The sequence below is a fragment of the Xiphophorus maculatus genome, chromosome 1, assembly GCF_002775205.1.
Source record: "Xiphophorus maculatus strain JP 163 A chromosome 1, X_maculatus-5.0-male, whole genome shotgun sequence".
In the NCBI taxonomy this organism is placed as follows: Eukaryota; Metazoa; Chordata; class Actinopteri; order Cyprinodontiformes; family Poeciliidae; genus Xiphophorus; species Xiphophorus maculatus.
Window position 1 is genome coordinate 14,014,528 of NC_036443.1, and position 21,205 is coordinate 14,035,732.

The window sequence follows — 21,205 nt, forward strand, 5'->3', positions numbered from 1 at the left end:
CATAACATGGAGTGACAGAACATAGAGGATGTAAATTAATACTCTACTGTACAAAAAATTTAAATAAGATGTTAAAATAGTTAATTCATTACAACATTTGATTTAAAAAAGTGTTGAAACAAAGTACAATGAGAGTTTTACAAATTGATGTTGATCATTACCTCCCATCTCTGTCCCAGTCATACACCTCCACCTTGATTGTCCTGTGAAGACACCACAGCAAGACAAAAGAGTTCATTTCCATAATGAGTTCCAACTGGGATGCCAGCAAGAAGGTATGGTATTTAGGAAGCAATACAAATTCAAAACACTATATTGTTTATGGATAGTGGGTCAAATTGAAACTCTAACAATCACATCATCTTGTTGTTTCTGTGCCAGACACATAAGCTGCTATGTTCTCCACCTGCAGCTAATGAAAACACAACATTTAAGAATAGAATATTATATCAGACCAATAAAAATAATTTGAATACAGCAAAGGTTGCTATTTCCAAAAGGTGCTTTCAGTCTCACAAACAAGCCTCATCAAAACCCATATTCTGATTGACGGAATATGACTGTGTTAGCCTGAGAGGATTTGATAAGAGTAAAGAAATGCTGTCTCCATCCTTTTGAGCTGAAAGGGGGTAAAAAAAAAAGTATCAGGATACGTCCCTCACCCTCCCGTTAGCTGCTGTCAATCATGTCTCAGTGAGTCCAAAAGGAGACGGGATGACAGAGGGCCGCCCTGCTAATTCTGACCTGAACTCATTCTGTCTGCACCGTTTACCGACATTATAAAGTTGTTTAATCCAATCTTTTTAATGTGAATCTATTCTCTAATTACTGTTTGAACATTTTTTCCGAATCAGAGTAGGAAAAAGCTAATTTTTGGACACCATGGGAGAAACTTCTAATGCATGTTGACACTACGGATAACTTCAGGCTGGTGATGAGTTGGCATTGAAATAGTTATCGGTTCCAAGAAGAGACTTAGAGCACCTCCTTAGCTTCAGTTGCAGTCCCCAATCAATTTCACTCTCGTATTGCTCGCTGGAGTAGAAATGAGAGCGATTCCACTTTCTGATCACTAACGGAGCCAAGTGATTACAAGAGTTTTATCAGATTCGCACGAGGCTGAAAGATGTGATTGCAGAGAGCAGAGTGTACTTCCTCCTTATCATTGTGATCTTGTCATTATCTTGATTTTTACTGTAGAAAAACATGAGAAACATGGAACAAAAGTAACAAGAAGTATTTAACCTACAGTGCTTTGCAAAAATTATTCATATACCTGCAACCTTTACACTTGTTGTTATAAACATGTATCCAGGTACTTCACTCCAATATCTATCTAGTAAAATTCAGTGAAACTAATTGCTTTTTTAGAAGTAGCGTAACTCAGAAAGGTAGTACAACTGTGTGTTTCTGCAAAGGTGTCGAAGGGGAAAGGAGAACTATCAGCATCATGAAGAAACATCAGTCACAGATAAAACTGCGGAGACTTTTTATTATAAAACAATAACCAAACCTGTTCAACTCATCATTTGTAAATGGAAAGGGCATGGCACAACTGCAAAACATGGCCGGCCAGACAAATGAAACAAGCAGTGATGAGGCCCATGATAACTCTGAAGAAGCTTCAAAGAGTCACAGTTCATGTGGGAAAAACCTTTCAGCAGAACTTTTATTGTAAATTCTATAAATTTGACCTTTTTGTACGAGTTGAAAGACGAAAGCCAACGTTGAAAGAAAGCTACGTGAAGTCCCGTCTGCAGTTTGCCACAAGCTGTGTGGGGGAAACAACAAAAAGGTGCTGTGATAAGATCAGGTCAAAATTTATCCAACAGGGACTCAGGAAGTTCATGGGAGGTAAATGGATTTAAATACAGCACCAAGCCTGTAAAAAAATCTGTTCAAGGTGACAAAAATAATAATAAAAAATAAATTGTCCTTTGTTTTTAGGTTCACCTTCCAGACAGACATCAACCTTAAACATACAACCAATTTGTCCTTAAAGAAAAAAACATAAAAATATATATTTTTAAACAGGATCACTAAAAGAAAATTACATTTTACACTGAATTTTAAATGGTGCCAACTAAATTCAGAACAGGAAAAAACCACAGCAGACCAAACTATCAATATTTTGTGATAAAAGTGAGTAGAGCCTAAATTGCTAGGGGTTTCTTGTGCCGCATAAAGCCTCAAAGGGAATCAGACGTCTTTCATGCCTCTGCTCCATCTGTCTGACCCAATTAGTTTCTCTGGACAGGTGAGCAGAGGCAGGATCGAAACATCGAAACGGGGAACCTTCGTTGACACCTGGTGTGGTGAAGAGGGCAAAGTTTAACATGTTCTCTTTCACTCTCATGAATATCTGCACCTACACACTTTGATGATTCGACACACACACAGACATGGACATACGATGTCAGGCTCTTCTGTTTATCCCAACCCACTGTCAACATCCACAGAACAACAAGTGCAGCCACTCTCTCTCACTATCTTTGTTTATCCTCTTATTTCTTATTTTCCTGTCAAAACTCCTACTGCTGCTCGGGTGCCTTGGAAGGCGGCGGTTTGCCATGAAAAGACGCAGATAAGATGGAAGATGCCGCTGCCAATAAGAGATGTGAAATGCTGAAAGGTTTCCACTGTTTGTGGGTGACTGAATGAGCAGATGGGGGGGAAGTAGGATTTGCAAAGAGAGAGAGGCGTTTATGGAACAGTGAAGCAAGAAAATTGACTCAAACTTGAATTTGATGCATTTTTCCATTTACTATTAGAGATGCATCGATCAGAAAGTTTGCAGCCAATTTCCAATCACTTCTGTGTCTTTTGAGTCACTGGAAATTAACAAATTTAATAAAGTCTTCCAGATTATGCTTCAAATAAAGGTCCTGGACCCTTTGCTATTGAGAGACATTTACTTGCTGGTGGCATGGATACAGTTTAAGTTTTACCTAATTTCAATCGCTGATATAATGCTCATGATGAAGTTTATCTGAAGTTGCCAGATCTATAAACAATCATCCTCCAGTGCGAAAGGAGAAGAGCTGAGCTGAAGGAGATGACTGTTAATGTTAATTACTGAACAGCTTCGTTCACGTCCTCCAGTTCTGATGCCAAAACTACAGGACTACAATTCTGAAACAGCGCAGAAAATCAATGTCATCTTTCACAACTTCTTCTGTTTCCTGATTGGCCTGGTTGAAATTCTACTAAAGAAATCAAGCTCAATGGGAGGAAGCGTAGACGGGGCATTGAAGGGAGGGAGATGAGAATCAAGTGCAATTGCGTAGCAACGGATAGGCGAGGACAGAGGTATCACTACAAATAAAACCCAACTAAAAATCCCAGCAAGATCTAGAGAAACTCATCCAGGCGTTTATCTTTAGTTGCATTGATGACTGCAACAATCCTCATAGCTCTGCCTAGAAAATCAATCAGACAGCTGCAGCTGATCCAGAACGCTGCTGCTCTGTGTTCTGACTAAAACTAGGAAGAAAGAGCACATAACACCAGTTCTAAAGTCCCTACACTGTTTTTTGTGTTTTCATGATGTAAGGCACTTTGAACTGCCTTGTTGCTGAAATGTGCTATACAAATAAACTTGATTGATTGATAAAACGAGTTGCATGATATATTGCTCTCTGCTTGACAAAACACACAGTGGCTCTCAAACTTTACATTGACATTTTCAGCTGTCTCCATCATCTACAACTACTATGATTAGCATTACTAGCTGTCAATTGTTTTCCAAGCAGACCTTGTACGCTAACTTTGCTGTTGTCAGCACAACCTATTAGCACTTAGCTATTATGCGTTCACTGATCAATAAAAAAGGAGCATTTTTAGTTTTCAATGACTTCATAACACATCAGGGCTGGTGAAGGAAATAATCAGATGATTTTAGTCATTGGTGTGTTTAAATTATGTGGATCCCAACAATGTGAGAGTTAGGTTTTGTTTAAAAACTCAGACCTCTGCAGTTTGTTTGGGTATGACTGTATTATTTAACATTAGCTGTGCGAGACCAGTCAACCTACCTTTCATAGTCCCCATTGCAGAGTGCTCTGACAGGGATGGAAAAGGGCTCCCACACAGGATTCAGGGTATTCTTCACCACCTCGGTCTTGTGACAAATTGTAAACCTGGAGCAGAAGATCAACAGAAACTTACAATCCTGAAGAAGCACAGAGCTTCAAAACAAAACCAGGATATAGAAAAAAATCTCTCCACAGCAGCTTTGTTGTGTTTGAGACCAATTCTGTCCGCCTGTATATGTACACAGCTGAGTTAAAAGAGGCCTCGGTATGAATTCTTCTGTACTCGACTCCTTTCATCTCGAATCTTTACGCACATCAACCTGGCTTTAATCCCCGCACAGAGAAGCAGAATCCAGATGTAAACTCACGTGCCATCCTCGTTACTTCTATAGAAGACCATGAAGGGGTCTGACTTTCCAAAGAAGTCCTTTTTATCCAATTTGTTGGCACAGAACTGCATGGTGGCATAATCCTACAAAGAAAAAAACCACAGCGAGAGTAAAGGACATTGTAAATCTGTTCTTTTGCCTCTGTGCCCCTCCTGTTGTTTGTTTATACATGCTGTTTGCCAAGATATAAAAGCAGTGAAGCACCAAATAACAGGCAAAAATGCTCACTGAATTCTAATAGGAGCAGAGCAAAACCAAGCACTGGGTTCTAGTTTGTGAAAATGTACAAATGCATTCATTACCATTTTTTATTATGCAACTCTTGCTTGCATCGAAAATACCTTTTGTGTTCAGTATAATAATAGCAACAATGTGAGGCACAGAAACAGATTCTAAAACTTCGTGCATGCAGTAATAGGCTGGGAGCTGAATATGAAACTACAGCCAACAATACACTAGAAAGGCTGGTATTATAATAATTATACTCATTTAGGCACCAATTCATTGTTCACTGCTGGATTAAGGACAATCTCTTTGCGTCCCAGCTCTCTTGATTCCTGATAGTTTCTCTATATTCTAAATAGGAGCATGCATTCCAGGATGATAAAGCGTTGGACACTTAAATGATCACATGAGGAAAAAAGTGACCTTATTGATGGTCACTAACAAACTTCAGGTCATCCCTATTTAAGCTTTGGTAAGAAACTAGTCAAGTATTAAATGTCAAGGCAGGTAAAAACCTTAAAAGGGAAAGTTTTGTCTTAAATAAGATACATTTCACATACGTTTCACATAAATCTGGTATCACCAAATATTTTTTTAATATATTTTTGAGCATCAATTGGCTCTTTTCAGATTACGCCAAATTAAACCAGACATATTTGAAATTGCTACCACTTTAAAACACTTCCATACATTTGTACAAGGCACAATGTGGATTCTTTGTCCAGCCTGACTAATTAAACTGAATGAAAATTACATGCAACTGAATTTGTCATTATTATGATTTTAAAACAGGTGCAAATTTACTATGATGGGATTTTCTGACCCTGTCAGTCAAAATGAAAAAATTAGAAGAAACCTCTGCATGACACTTTCTGAAATATTTCATCAGCCAACAAAACTATTTTCCCCAAAGTCTTGCAATTCATTGTTCACTGAAAGGCTGGTATTATTATAATTATATTTGTTGAGATCTTGAGTGTTCTTCTTTTTGGTCAACAATATTTTTCATATTGTAACTCTCCCATGGTCATGGTTGCTGTTGTTGCTCGGTCTCTTTCTTCTTGTTGAGTCACGAACAATGAGCTTTTACTAAGACAGGTGAAATCTGACTCTGGGTCAGATTAGATGTGACTCTGGGTTCTTTTGTGACCTCTTTATGAGACATCTGTGTACTACTGGAATAATTTTGGTTGGCCGGCTGCTCCTGGGAAGATTTATTAGTGTTAAATGTTTTGTTTTCCATTTGTAGATAATGTCTCTCACTGGAGTTTAGTCAAGTCTTAAAGCCTCAGAAATAGTTTTACAACCCTTTCAAGACTGATGAATGTTTTCATCTATTCTTCAATTACTTTAGATTGGAGCATGCTTTGAGCTTTTGGACATTTTTAGACTTTATCAAGTTATCAAATTGTTATTAGGTTACTGTTTACTAACTTCTTAATTTTACTCACCTGGCAGTAATCAGGCCTGGGTGTGTCCAGTGAAACTGAACTTAGCTTTTGAAAAAATGGCAAAGCAAACTTAATTCTTAATATTACATGGACCAATTCCTTTTACATTCATGGTTACATTGGTTTGGATGGGTATTTGCTTCCTTTATAAATTGAATCATAATCTAAAAATGGTATTTTGTCCGATAATAAAATTTGTTTGATGACTTAAATCATTCACCCGAGACAGATAAGCAAAATTGAAAAAGAAAGAAAAGAGTGTACATTATCGTTTAAGGACCTGCAGTTTCACTATTTCAATTGACTGAATAAATATTTTTTATTATTATTGTGATTTGTGGGTTGCACGTGTATTTCTTTAAGACACACTGAGAAACATTCAAGAATAAGTGCTTCTTGCATATGGGAATGTAAGAGCTGCTATTTTTACCATGCACGTTCACAGGCTTCTAGCTTTTGATGCTGCTATTTGATCTGAATCAGCAATGTGTTGAACACGGCCTCTATTGATTGCTTTGACCCACATCAGTGCGGCACGATCCGTCTGTGACCTGCCTCACACTAACCCCTATCACATCCCTCAGACACAGACGCAGCACCGACCCGACTGCTCTGTTGAGGCAACTGCAGAGAAAGAAAAGTGAATTCCCCTCCTGCATGAAAACACTTCAGAGTATCCTACTCAAAATGAGCTAACTCCGTTATCTGACTCTTTCGTTCCAATAATAATTTTTGATTTTTCAAATCAGCACAGATTATAGTGTGATAGAGAAAAGCTCTTTAAAACAGCCCGTGCTGTCAGCTAAAGTGGCTGCTGTTCTTCTACTTTCATTTCCTTGCGTCATTTTCAATTATCATCTTTTTTAACCAGCTAGCAAAAACGGTAGGGGGAGTGCTGATGGGAACCAAACCTATGGAGAAACCCATGTGCATTTTAAAACCTAAACTATGTCAAGCTGTCCCTTGGTGGCTTTTCACAAGAACATCTTATTTCACATGTTCCCATTAGGTCTATTTATACAAATAATGCAGCATAGCAAAAGAGTTTGCTTGTGTCAGTCACCAAAGCCCTTTGGAGCTGTCCAAAACCCACCATGCAACAACCCTGATGCAACCTCTACAATCAAACTATCATGGCAACAGTGCGCCTTAAGCCCTCATTAGGTGCAAATAACACATACCCACTTTGGTGCTGTGCAGTTTTCCCTCATTAAGTGAGGAAAAAAGCAGAACATTCATTTCAGCCACTGAGGTTCCGCAGCTGTAGCAGGGGAATACAGAGTGCAGTCTGCATGCTTTTCTCTGCTTTATCCAGATAGCGCCGCCGCACAGGATAAGTGGCAGAGCGATGCTCCCTGTCAGTTTCCCAAAGTGGGGCTCTCCTTTCAAAGGGCCACAAAGCAAGTCAGACAAAACCTGAATGCATGTTACATAAGCTTCCATGGCGTCTTCAGGACAGCAGAGTGCAGTGAATCACCCAGTGAATCATGTGCCAAAGCATTATATGGACATTAACGCAGCTCTTTTGTATGTTTCACGCATCAATTCATTTCCTCTGTTTGCATTTGTCCATGATGAATGAAAGACAGAGGAGGAGGATTTCTACAAATGTGAGGATGAGTTTGGTCAATGAAAGAAAGTGCATGCACAGAGCGACATTTGACAATTTGAATTCAGTACAACACTGGAAATATTTGCATAAGAAAAACACCTGACATAATCATAACAATCATTCAGAAAATAGGGTTTAGTGCAGGGGTATGCAGAAATTTATGTTTTTATCATCCATGATTGACTTTCTGGTGTTGCTTTATTCATAACAAACACAAAGGGATACAACTGAGAGCATGCCTCCCATAATGCAGAAGTATTCATATTCCTTTAATGTTTTTACTTTACACAACCACAGGCATCAATGCATCTTGGGGGGTTTTATATAACAGATAAACAAAAGCAATAAATGATTCTGATGTAGAAGTAATAAAAAGTCAGCATTTTAATAAATTTTTTTTACTAATAAAACTTTGGAAAGTGTGCTATTTATATGTATCCAACGTTACTGTGATACTACTAAATAAAATTCAGTACAACCAATGGTTTCGAAAGTCACCTAAAGCGTAAATAAAATCTGTGTGAGTAATTAAATGTCAGTATAAATGCAGCTGTTCTGTAAAGGTCTAAACAGTGTTTGGCAAAGTTTCAAATTGGGGTTACTTTATGAAACAATTTTTATATAATATACCTAAACATTATTGGTACATTATAATGTTTCAATAAAATCCCAAACCTAAATCCAACTGAGAATCTGTCATAAGTTTGATGTTTAAACATACAGACCGTCAAATCGGACTGCATGGGTAAAATTGGTAACAACATAATTCAAAAGACTAGAAGCTGTTAATGTACAACTGATTTATCTAAAAAGAAAAGAAATCTGTAAAAAATAATATTACATTTTGGGCTTAATTTAATGTGACAACATTTGAAAAATTGAAGGGAATATACACATTCCTTTTCAAGGTGGCGCTATTGTTTGTAAAATATGTATGAATTATATCTCTTAATATGTGCCTAATATTTTTATTAGCATTATCCTTCAGAATAAAGCTTAATATCTGCTTTTCTACCATATAAATCCTGTATTGAACTTTCCTTAAATTCTCTACTTGCTATGCCCAATTCATTTGTGGTGTGCACTGTGGTTTGCAGCTGGAATATGCAAAGAGGTTTTCTTAAAATTTAAACCAGAAGGAGCTGCAGAGAGACCAGGAGGAAGATCTGAAAGCAGGCCAACCAATGCTCATGTGTACAGGAGCAAACCAGGAGGAAGTCTTTGATCCATGCAAAGCCTGTTGCTCCTGACAGTAGCTCTCCCGCTGCTCTGTCTAATGATACCTGGCAAATCCACCACGAAGGCTCGAGCCAACCCTGCAGAACTTCCTTCCGTTGATTCCCACTCCGCTCAATTTTCCTTAAATAAGAGCTGCAGGCAAAGCAGCACCTCAGCTCCCGACTTATTGGTCACAGGCGGATTATTTGATAAACACTATCCAGATGGACGGTAGGAATCCTAAACCATCACATTTCAGTCATGTGGGACATCACCGACAGCAGCATCTACTTATCTGTCTTTTATTCTAACTACACTTTCTCAAGCTGCCGAGGTAATAATGTCTTTCAGGGTTAAAATCTGTGCAAACAGGGCAGGTCTGGAGTGGCACATCTTTCCATCTCTAATTGGCCAGAAACAGTCATTTGTACCGGTAATGATCATTTGCATTTATATTACTAATTCGCCTCCTGAAGAGGTGCTTTGCACTGATGTTGCTAACCGCCATCATCGCAGACGCAATGCACCTGATAACTCACAGCGGTCCTTCAATGAGCATGAGCGCCGACACAGGAGTGTAACAGGGCAGCTTATCATGGCAGGTTCATTATCTGCATCAATCTGATCTGCCTCTTCCTAACAGAAGACTATTTAAAACAAAGTAAGACAAGTCAGGTCAGGTAAAACTGCAGTCAAACTCAATGAAAGTACAAGGGAATTAACATAGCTTTGAACTCTCAGAGTATTACACGTTATGTGGTGCAATAAAACAAGAATATGGTCACTTAATGGGTTACTGTACAACCTCAAAGGGAGGCCCAGTAGTGCTGCCCAGAATATCTTACTGCTGTCTGCTGGCACAACTATAATGATGTTATTTACTATCTTCATTTAGCACTGAGGAGAGAAAGCCAGTGAGTATTACCAGACACTGGTTATTAATGTGGACTCATGGATTAACACCACACAGCAGAGTAAAGGTCCAATTTAGTGATTGGAAGAAAGGCGGTCTCATTAAATAACAATTCATGCTTGTAGCATATTCACTAGGTACACAATTTGCAAATGACAAACGCTTTCGCTTGGCAACACGGCGTATCCTGCTCGTTTAATGAGAACATTTATGATACGATACATCTCACCGACGGCAGAAATATAAAACATCCCGCTTCACAAAGGCGTGTGGGCATTGCTAAACATGCATTCGCACCACTTTATGTGTCATACAGCCTGATGTGCCTTTGTTTAGGTGGATGGATTAAAAAAAATCTCCTCTGGAAAGCATTTATTGTAAAAGAAATTGGTAAGTAAACCAGTCAAAACTTTTTGGACTTACTCTGCAGTTTCCAAGCTCTTCAGCTGATAAGATTATGGTTCCACATGTCTTCCCAGGTATGCCCCTGTGGGGGGAAAAAAACGAATCATTTAAACTTTTAATAAAAGCAGCTTCAACGATCCACTGTGCACCCTTAAATTTTTGCAACTTGGCTCTTGGAGGCTTTTTATTGTAGCACAATCTTCCCAAAAAATTATTCTCTATAAAATCTGACAGAGTTAGAATTTCCAGGGACAGGTTTTACTTTTTCTTGTAGTTCTGACTTCTTTATTCTTTTTTGTGAAAAAGTTTAGTTTTTTTTTTCTAAAGATTATCGTAAATTACTATTACCCTAGTTTAGCTATAATTTTGAAGCTTTTAAGAGTTGCATGTGTTTATCTTTGCCTTATCTAGCAACAAATCGAAGGGTCTCTGCCCAGATGTGTTTCCATATCTCACCTTGTTTGGGAACCTTCTTGTAATATTTCAGCTAACTAACATATGAGTCAATTTATGCAATATTTTGAACATTTTTCCAACATTTTCATGAGGTGACTTGCCATATTTCAACACTTCATGCACTTGTGAATAATATGTTAACTAAATTTAAGTGAGAGCAGAACAAAATGGATTTTCAATTTATCAATCATACAGTAGCTCTCCCGCTGCTGACATCCTGTCATCTTTTTAGAGTAAAGAGGGAAATTACATGCAAGTCCTGCTGTGGCCTTAGCTGGAGTCCAATCATTAAAAGGTCAAACTTGCTGCAGATCCTCGTCAAGCTGTGACAGCTGACGTGGTTGTCACCTAATGCTAGATTCTGTCCGTCTGAACCAGAAGCAGTTTGTCACTGCAGAAATAGAGGCTTGCATTGCAAAAAGCTCAAACTTTCAGCTCCTAAACATTTGAGAATGGGTTAGACAAAGAAGACTATTAGGAAAGGAAGAGTGCATCTCTCTTTCTAATCCGCCTGCACAAGAAATGTTGCCATTACTGCCGGTTTTACAGTTTCAGCTGATTCCACTATGGTTTCTCTCAATATCCAGTCCTGTAACACATCTAGTAAAACGCACCATTAAAGTAAATCAGCTCTCTAAGGCGTCAAGTTTGATCAATACCTCTCCATAGATCCTGCATCCAAAGGAATCAGTTTTAAGTGCTGCACTATCTTTGTGGAGGAAATGTGTGAAGTAAGGCAGCTGTATTCAGAGGGCAGACATATTTAATTTGCGCGCTCTGTCTTTTAAGGTCCGCGGAGACTCCACTCAAGGTGAATTAACTTTCCCTGAATTATCGATGTTTCACTCCTCCAACCATTCACACATCAAAGAGTCCGTAAAATGCTCGGCGATAAACCCAGTAAACACAGCAATAGAGGCCAACTTATCTCCTTAAAAATCAAAGCAATTGCCAGCGCTCCCATCAAACTGGGAATTAAAATCAAGTGAATGCTCAAGAATCGTGTCAAGACGAACCACTCTGCCACCATCTCAGGCGCCGATAAGTGAGCAGGTACCGAAAGGCCAATGGTCTTTTAAATTAGTCATGCATTATTGAACACCGCATTTTCTCCGGCGCCTTCTTGTTAAAATGTGAAGAGCAAGCACAAGCTGAGTGCATAAATAGCTCCTTATTTGCTGACGTGTCTGGCACGTGACTCTTCGCAGGTTTCCTTACGAGATTGGACTTTTGGTGATGTGAAAGCTCTTGCACAAACAGACCTCTCCACATTCATTCACTGACAAATCTTTGGGGGGGAAAACGATGATGATGATGATGATGAAACGGTTTGAAATGCAAAGAGGTGGTCTTGCTTTCTGTTCATGAACATGGCGAATGCTGGGGGAATCTACGCAGCTGTACGTCGGAACATTTGAATATTTATTTGAATCCAGTCAGAGGACATCTGGGCAGAACATTCAAGAACAGCAGAAAGTCTATGCATTGAAATGTATGTTTTTGTACGTCTAAGCTCACTTTCTTAGTAAAAATTTTGATTTGTGAAATTTGGACAAAAATAACATAATAAATCATAAAGAAGTTTATATATATATATTAAGAATCAAGAAGAACATAGCTGAGGCATTGACACTTAATTTAAGACAGTAATGTGTTTCAGAAGGTGCCATAATTTTGAGGCGCTGCAATGCCCAACACCATTTGCATTGCTCCATAATTCATACAGTCACTCTACAAGTTCCTGTTTGCATCCAACAGATTCTGTGCCATATGGTCCTGACCAACCCAATGCAACACACCAACGCGCACAATGTTTATTGATTCTGCCTGAAGGCCTTAGCATGCCTCGTGTTTACACTCAGAGCAGCTTCACGTCTGCCATCACCTTTCAGCAGAAATTCACAAGATCAAACAAATCCCCGTGAGGAAGACAGACAGGAGAAGACAGGGATGAAACAGGACCTCATAGTACAGAATCGTCCTTCATCAGCAAAACAAGCAACAGGAAGAACAGCTGTCATGCTTGTCACTAATGCTGAAGCAGAAAGGTAGCTGCAGCGGTCCTGACAGGGTCTCTGTTTGATGAAGTGAATCGAAACAGATCAAGCGGCATATTTCAGCTCATTGCAGTCTCCTGGCAAACCTTTTGTTTTGAGATTGTACAAAGAAAACTTGTGCTCTCTTTTTGCCAAGCAAGAGCACATGCATGATAATAGTCATTAATGTTGCAGGTATTCAGGCTCGGTGCGAGGCATCTATAATTTTCCATCCAGAGGTCATTGCAAAGCAACTGTTATTTACAAAGCCTCCGTTTTCCGTTCCCTGACAGTGTGGGGCTGAGATAGATGGAGGTGCGTGAGTTTAAAGTCCAAAGAGGGAAAAGGAAGCTATTGATGATGCAGTTCACATTAGGTCATTAGGATGAAGAATGGTCTTGATATTTAACAGCCCAGAAACGTGTCACGCATACAAAAGTGAGGGCGGATCATCCTCTCAGTGAGATGAGGAAGAATCCAACAAAAAGAAAATTATCCTTTCACGCTGCAGTAGTTGCTGGGTTTGTTTTTTTATGTTTGGTTATGAAATGGAATAACAGCAAAAAGCATTATTTTTGTAATTTTACACTCAAGTAGAGATGAGCTTATTAAATATATTGTTTTGTGGGGTAGGAGCAATTGCACTTGGAATTAACAGGAGAAAATGATTTGATTGTTTTATTTTCCCAAAAGAAATTAGTGATTGTTCTGGGCAGCGACGGGATAACAAGCAGAATGTAAACAGAACCGTAAAAAAGTGTTTGATAAGGCTCGACAAGCTCTTTGGGATGAAGCATGTTATTCTGTTTTCTCCTGGGTGTTAAATTAATGTTTTATATTCTCAAACTAATTTTAAAATTATACTATTTTTAAGTATACAAAATATAGTCTATAGTCTAAATATGATTATAGTTTTCTTTTATGGAAGGGGATAAACAACCCAAATCATCATGGACCTCTTTAACCTGAACATAATGTGCCATCCTTGGTGAAAACCAACCTGAGTTGCAATATCTGGGGGACAAAAATCTCTTTGGGTACAGATTTTCTCCATTCCTTTATGCCAAAGTGTTTTAAGTCAAGCCCATTTCACATTTTTTCGTGTTTAAGGTGATATTCACTAGGCAGGCCACTGAGAAATCTCTCTTTTCTCTATTATTGTCAGTGATGGATTGGTTGGGTTGCTTTGGATGACTGCCCAAGTTAAATCTCAAGCTGATGGCCTGATATATTTTCTGGTACAGAGAGAAGCAGAATTGTGGCATGTAGGTCCTAAACAGCAAACATCAGATTAGCACCGTTATGTTTGACTGTTTCTCTCTTTTTTTGTTGTTATTTTCAAACCAGATGTGACAGGACACACCCCTTCCAAAAAGTTTCAAATTTGTGTGGTAAGAGTACAGAATATGGATATTTACAATGTTTTGATGGAAAATGTGAGACACATTTTTTGTGTTCTGTTTTGTCAGCAGTGGTAATTTAGCTTACAACTCTCCCATGGAGGCCATTTTTTGCTCAGCATCTTTCTTACTGCTGAATAATGAAGACCAACCTTAACGGAGGCCTGCAGGGTTTAGATGTTGCTCTGTGTTTTGTGACTTCCTAGATTAATCCTCTTGGTACTTTTGGTAAGATGGCCACTGCTGGGAAGGTTAACCACTGTTAAAAAATTCCTTTGTAACTCTTTCCATATTAATGAATGTCAATGACTTTGCTTCCAATCACTTCTTGAATTTCTTTAGATGCATGATCATGCTTTTTGAGAACTTCTAGCCTTCTTCGTGCTATCCAGCAGGTAGTATCTAAGACATTTCTTAATTTTACAGCTAATCAGGCCTGGGTGTGGCTACTCAAAAAGAACCATTAAAATGTAAACAATCGTGGTTAATTCATGACTTAACCAGTGGACTAGTTAGCTTTGACATTGGGTCAGATTGGTTTGAATAGCATTTTTTCCCTTAGAAAATGAAACTATCATTTGAAAACTTCCTTTTTATTTATTATGGTAATTTTTGTCTGATATTACAGTTTGTTTGACAATTAAAAATTATCGGTGTGACAAAAACAAAAACGGGGAAATCATAACCAACATAACACTATCATGAAATCAAACTGTTTTGAGTAGATTCGGAGAGCAACAAAAAGGCCACAGCAGCTGATTTGACTTTGTGCCACTGTAAATGTTTGGGGCAGTGGGCAAATCGTAGCTGAACAGAATTAGAGAGGGTTCCCAAAACTCTATGTGGGTTTAAATGGGATTATGCCTCTAATCCCCCTGATCTACATACCTTGATAAGCATTCATAATCCCTCACCTCTGCAGGATTAAAAAAAAAGATGATGAAAAGTGCGTTGACTAATTCTAAATGACACCAGAGGAAACAAACTGTGGTTCTCAGAGAGGTAAAGAGCGCGGCTCCGCTCTGGTAATACAAGATGAGCTCCTGTTTGTGTTTAAGGAAAGGAAACAGCCGGCAGCATCCTGTGTAAAAGCACTTTGAATGTTTGGCAGAATGAGCTCAAGCCAAGTAAGAAGAAAATCTATTATGAAAGAAAAGAGAGGTGCAAAAAAAAATAAAAATAAATTATGGCTTGTTTGTTTTTTCAGGTACGGTGCAAAGAATACGGCACAAATGCCAACCTGTCCAGTTGTGACCATCGACAAAAACAAGCAGGCAGAGCTAGGACCACATTATGCAAAGAAGCAGATCTTGATGAATCTGGAGGAACTGCATAGATGAAAAGTGCGATTGAGCGATTGACAGGAAAACCTTTAGTCATCCATATTAAATTCTGGCTTTTAAGCAACTTTTGCACACCACACTTTTCAGATTTATACTTCTACAAATGTTTAAAAAGCATAGTCTTCATTTAAGTTTGCAATTGCAACATATCAAAATATGAAAACATTCAACATGCAAGAATACTTATTTGCTATCCTCAAAATGTTCCTTACATGTCCCATTTCTTTTTGCGGGTGTTCTGCAAGACCGCCGTTGATGTTTTGATTACATAAATTACACTGCAGCTTTAATTACTGTAATAGTGTTTGATTTTTTTTCTTGATTCTAAATAAACAAGGCTTTCATCAACCACCTGCAATCCAGAAATCACTTGTTTTGAAAGTAAAGGAGAAGATTAGGAGATCCTGTCAGTCATTTGGTGCTTTCTTGTCTAAATGCAAAAAATAAATAAATAAATAAAACATGCTCAGGTCTCAGGAACACAGCTCTTGTGTTCTTGCTTACCAGAAAGAAAAAACTCTTATTCTTTTAACACATTGCTGCCCCTGCCAAGAACAAAACATTTCTCTATCAGAGATCGATGAGTTTTTAAAATTTGTTCTGTTGTTGCTCTTGTAAAGAAAGCTGCACTTTATCCAACTTTCCATTTGCAGGGAAGCAACATCAAGACATGGCAGATTCACTTTTCCTTCACTGCTGTTATGTCAGTATCGAGCGAAGGACCTTTAACCCCCATTTCTGGCACTAGGTAGAAGTAATTGAAGTCTTGGTGCAATGGTTTGCCCTGATTCAGTTCACCAACAAAGAGGTTTTTAAATGGTGCAGCAGATTCTGGTTGAACTCTGACCTTCGGAGCAGAATTACCATATGGTCATGTCAAAAATGAGGACCTTGCGCTCTGAGCTTAGAAGAAATCAGCTACGCTCACCTGCTGAGTAAAAACCTTCGCTGCCCTTGCTTGCTCTTGCTCTTAATGCCTCTATTAGCATGCAGACAAAAAGCTAATGCCTCACGCACAACAGAGTTTCAAAATCTGATAGCTTTCACCCTTCCATACAAAGGAGGGATATTTTTCAGATTTTGTTTCATGCTGAAGTTGTAAGCACAACCTATAAATCAAGTTAGCAAAGAAATCACCGTTTTATTTTCCGCAACAAGATAATTCCTCACAAGTCTCTGGTTCATCGTACCATGCTAGCTCTTGTACAGTCAGCATGGTTGAGGTTTTCCACATCCTAAGCAGGAATCCACATTATTGGACTGGGGCCCTTGTTTGTGTTAAGCCTTGGAGCCTAATTTGGCATTTAGTGAAGCAGCAGAATGTCCTAATTGTGTGTGACGTTCAAAGGCAAATTATGACTCTACAGGGAGCGTCAACTGTTTTGAGAAAGTGAGCAATTAATAATTTCATCACACCTAAATCACATGCACAGCTCCTCTCCAGGCCTCTGAAAAACTTGAGGAGATTGTGGTTATGAGAAGAGTTGCCTTTAAAAGCTGCAGGGCAGCGCCTCTGTGACGTAACTGGAGAACCCCGCTTTAGAGCAACTTTTTTTTTTTTTTGCTTTAGAGCAACTTGTGGCTAGAGTTGGTTGCTTTGTTAAAAGCAAAGCAACCATTGTTTTGTGTGTAGGTTTTCAATCCAGAAGCTAATTTGCAAACCCAGTCCTTGGTTACATACACACCCGTCACACACAACTGCACTAAAATACTGTGACTATTAACAGGAAATACATTAAAAAAAGAATATTAGAAAAATGAGTTTTCCACAGCAAAGTAGATTGGTATCAGCGTTCACGTATTTGTTTCTGTTTTGGCCATAGTTTCACTTGGGAGATAAAAGCTCTAATATCTGTTAACATTTTTATTTCTGATGGTGATACAGGTATCATTTAGTATTTCAACTATTTTACTGAGAATATTTAAACAGGGAGAAAAAAAATGTTTTATTCAAATTTATGTTATTCAAATAACACCAAAAGAAGATAACTAATCAGAGAAATAGATTAACAGACAGGAACATTGGGGGTAATCTTGATTTTGAGTTTTTCAGTAATTTAAAACACAGTTCCAGCATCTCTATTGAGTTTAACTGACTTATTTCTATAATGCAGTACAGGTAAGTAATTAATTGAGAAGAAAACTAAGAAAAGACTCACTTTGTCCAAACTCAGCAAATCCACATGACATAGCAATTTAAAAAGATTATATTTTGAATGTTTTGGCAAACAGAAAACACAACACATTTAATTATGGGTTTGATTTGGAGTAAATAGACATCTGTGAGCTTTTCTTAAGCTTATATTTGACCTGGATTAGGCTCGCCATAGTTTCTTCACAGAGGAAATACAGTGCATCATAAAGCTGCTAAGCGTAATTAAGTCTTTTTATACATCAGTTCACAACTGTGAAAACATGACAATAAAGCATCAAATTATGTGGCTAAGCAAGTTAAAAAGCTCTTTAAACAATCACTTCAAAGATTATTGTAAATCCTCGCAAAAACAACAGAGTCCCCGAACTAACTTAAATGTTTGATGGGTCTGTATTCACTCTCAAACAGCTTTAAGAAAATAATTTAAAAACTAAAAGTAAGAGGGAACACATTTAAATATTCATTTATCTACATATTTAGATGATCTAATTATGGTGTGTCGGTGAGGAGGCTCAAAGTTTCAGCAGAGTTGTTACGGTTCACCACATGTTTCACTTATACTTAATATGAATGTAATAACACAAGGAACATGCAGATGTTTTCTACCCCACAGCTGGTTATTTTGTACCTGTTTTAGTGGATATCCAAGCCTCCATTATTCCTACCATGACCTTAAAGGCTTCATCACTTAAGTAGAGCAGCTAAACATCTCGATGAAAGGTAAAATCAACAATGTTCTTGCAACCATCTCTACATTTACACAGTCAAAAGGACTTGGATTAGGGCTCTTCGTTTGACCAAAAGTGAACTCTTTTACTTCCCACTCATTATTTAAATCTGTGCTGCATTTCATCACAGCTGAAGAACGGCTGCGTAGCCCCCAGTCAGTCAGCCAGCTAAAACACAACTTTAAAAGAGCTGTGAGTCTCTGAAGTAGAGATGAGTCAAGAGAGACGCCATGCTTCTGATTTCAGGGAGTAAATTTGGTTGCAGCGAGTTTGAAGTTTTATAAGTATAAAATCAACTAATGTTTTATATTCTGTTCTAGATTTAAGTAGGATATGATGGTGCTGTTATGTGTTAGGTTGAATAAAAAGCCTTATACTGTACTTTATCTGCCTTAAGGCCCCAACAAACACCTGAGTAAAGCTACTTTTCATTTGTCTTAGAAGTCCAGATTCGGTTGTATTCAACATACAAAACACTGTTTTCAACTGCAACATGAGTGTAAGTCAAAACTTGACTCATTCCAGTTCGGGTCTAACTCAAACCTCAGAGGTTTTTTCTACTAGTATTGTGTGACTTACATCAAAGTTAAGTCTGAGACTTAAGTCACCATATTTTATTCCTTCAACGGGATCGTGGTGGCTCTGGCACTTCTTCCCATGTCCGACATCAGAGGGAAATCTATCCAACTGGGAACCATCTGGACCAAACAAACCAGAAACCACTTAAGGAAACAAGGAAAGGTTCTGTAATGGCATTGACACACCGAGTTGTCCTAAAAGCATCTGAAACATTTTGATTTTGAAATGCCTTTTCCAGTATTTTAACTCAAATACAGAAGATCAAGAGGTTAAGTAAAGTGCTTTTCTGCTTTTATGTGAATAAACTAAAACTAGTTACAGTGAAAAAGCAGCAGTAAACCTAATAGGTGTGTAGAAGAACACAAAGTGTGATAAACAGAGAAAGCAATGATAGAAAGCAGATTTCTCTAATAACATTTATTTTAATGTTATTATAATCAAATTAAGAAGGCTACGTCTGTTTTCTGAACGATAATTTTCCACTAAAAGGCTTTGAGTTACAATGAACTTTGACATAGTAGCAAACAAATGCAGTAAAAATTAGAAAGATCTTCAAAATGCAACTGAGTAATTCTTGCAGCATGAAAAGCAAATTTTATGATATGGTGCTTGTTTCAAAAGTGAAGGAAATATTTTAAAGAGCTGCTATGTTTGCTTCCAGTCCTTTGGTACTTATTTTGTAGTACCAAGTCATATAGTTAATTATTCAACAGTGTATTAAATTCAGACTTGTTTTGGGTATTACATGAGTAGCCGTTTAGAAAGATCTTCACCTTTTAAATCTTCACTACTTTTACCGCGTACGCTGCTCATCACTCAGGAACTGTGAGCTGGTAGTGTTTAACATGTTAGCCTTGTAATGTGTCACTCAAAGTTTGTCCTTGAAAAGTCATTATTGATTATTGTTGCTGCAGCCTTGTCACTCGTGTCAAATCCAGTTTGGATGTAATTGGTTTGCTACCATCAGGGATCAGATGGACGCTGTGTTTACACTTTGCTTTGATTGAGTGTGGTGAAACAAACAAGTATACCATATAATTAGCTAAGCTTCCTCATGTTTTTGATTAAATATTGGCTTTTTAGCAGGTATTTCATGCTTTTTCCATACTCACATAATCATCATCAAAGGTTTTTTTTTATTACAAAGAAAATCTTAGTTCACTCTTACATTTTTAGTAAATTCTTCCTGCTGTGAATCTAAATGTTTCCACAAAAAAGAAAAGAAAAAGAAATGTCTCTCATAAACCAGGACCCTCTAAGAGATATTACTTCTATGAACTTTGTGAACTCAGTTTTTCTTTCTATTGAAAGCAATTCTTTGCCAGACTCAGACTTTGTATTGGTCTGCTCTCCCAGTCTCCAGATTACTGCTGCTTTTGAGTTTGAGTCTGGAGGTTTGCTTTGCTTCAAAGAGAGTTGTGGCCTCCAACTGTGGCCAAATGCTTTCGAACTAAGAGGAACTGCTGCCAAATAAGTAGTCCAATGCAATCTTTTGGGTTTCCTTAAATTGTTACCTTTCACCTGGCTTAGCAAAATTAAATTGATTGTAGTGCATTATAACCTTGATCCTTGCAAAATTGGGTATTCATAGATTCAATTTCAAGTGGCAGAGGAGTCAATTTGGCCCTAATCTCAGTCCGATAAAAAAAACCCGGTACAACTAGGAGAAAGGAGTCCCACCAAACATGTTTGTTTCTTCTTAACATCTTATATTTAAACAGATTTTAAGCTGGAGCTTTCCTGTGATTGTGCGAGTTCACTTATTTCCAGCTCACATAACCTCAGGATGACAAAATCTTCCCTTGAATCTTCAAGGTTTAATGAGAAAGATCAGATTTTTAAGTAACCTGATTTGCCCACCGGCTACAGTAACCTCACATTTCTACTTTTCCAAACTGTCAAACTTGCCTTCTTTTTTTAATCCCAGATATCTCCCAATGGGTCTGGTGATTTTCTTGCTCAATTTAGTTTGAACCAAGGAGACTGGTGTCTTAATCTCATCTTTATAGTTTCATTCTCATTTAAACTGTTTTATGTAACCCTCCTCCTCCTCCTGAACTCCTCCGTCTCTTCAAGAGGTCTGGAGAGTCTCGTCTGAAGTCTCATGCTGCTGATCCACCGCCACCAGACTCAGGGGAAGCCGTCTTAACCGCATAGCTTCATTTACATCACAGCACCATTGATGCAACATGTCTTCTTCCAAAGAAAGTAAAAAAAAAAAAAAAAAACGTTTATAAATGCTGTCCAATAAATTTACCTAA

General features: G+C 38.0%; 1 protein-coding gene across 2 annotated transcripts in view; it reads right to left on the reverse strand.

The window, feature by feature from the left end:
• The window catches only part of LOC102230640 (copine-5-like), an 83,948-nt gene that overhangs the window by 31,556 nt on the left and 31,187 nt on the right, over positions 1 to 21,205 (reverse strand). For both annotated transcript variants that reach the window (XM_014469665.2, XM_014469664.2), the window contains 4 exons: positions 10,266 to 10,329; positions 4,403 to 4,506; positions 4,035 to 4,139; positions 162 to 203 (listed from right to left, as the gene is read on the reverse strand). In XM_014469665.2, coding sequence (XP_014325151.1) covers positions 162 to 203; positions 4,035 to 4,139; positions 4,403 to 4,506; positions 10,266 to 10,329 — 315 coding nt within the window. The remainder of the gene's footprint in view (positions 1 to 161; positions 204 to 4,034; positions 4,140 to 4,402; positions 4,507 to 10,265; positions 10,330 to 21,205) is intronic.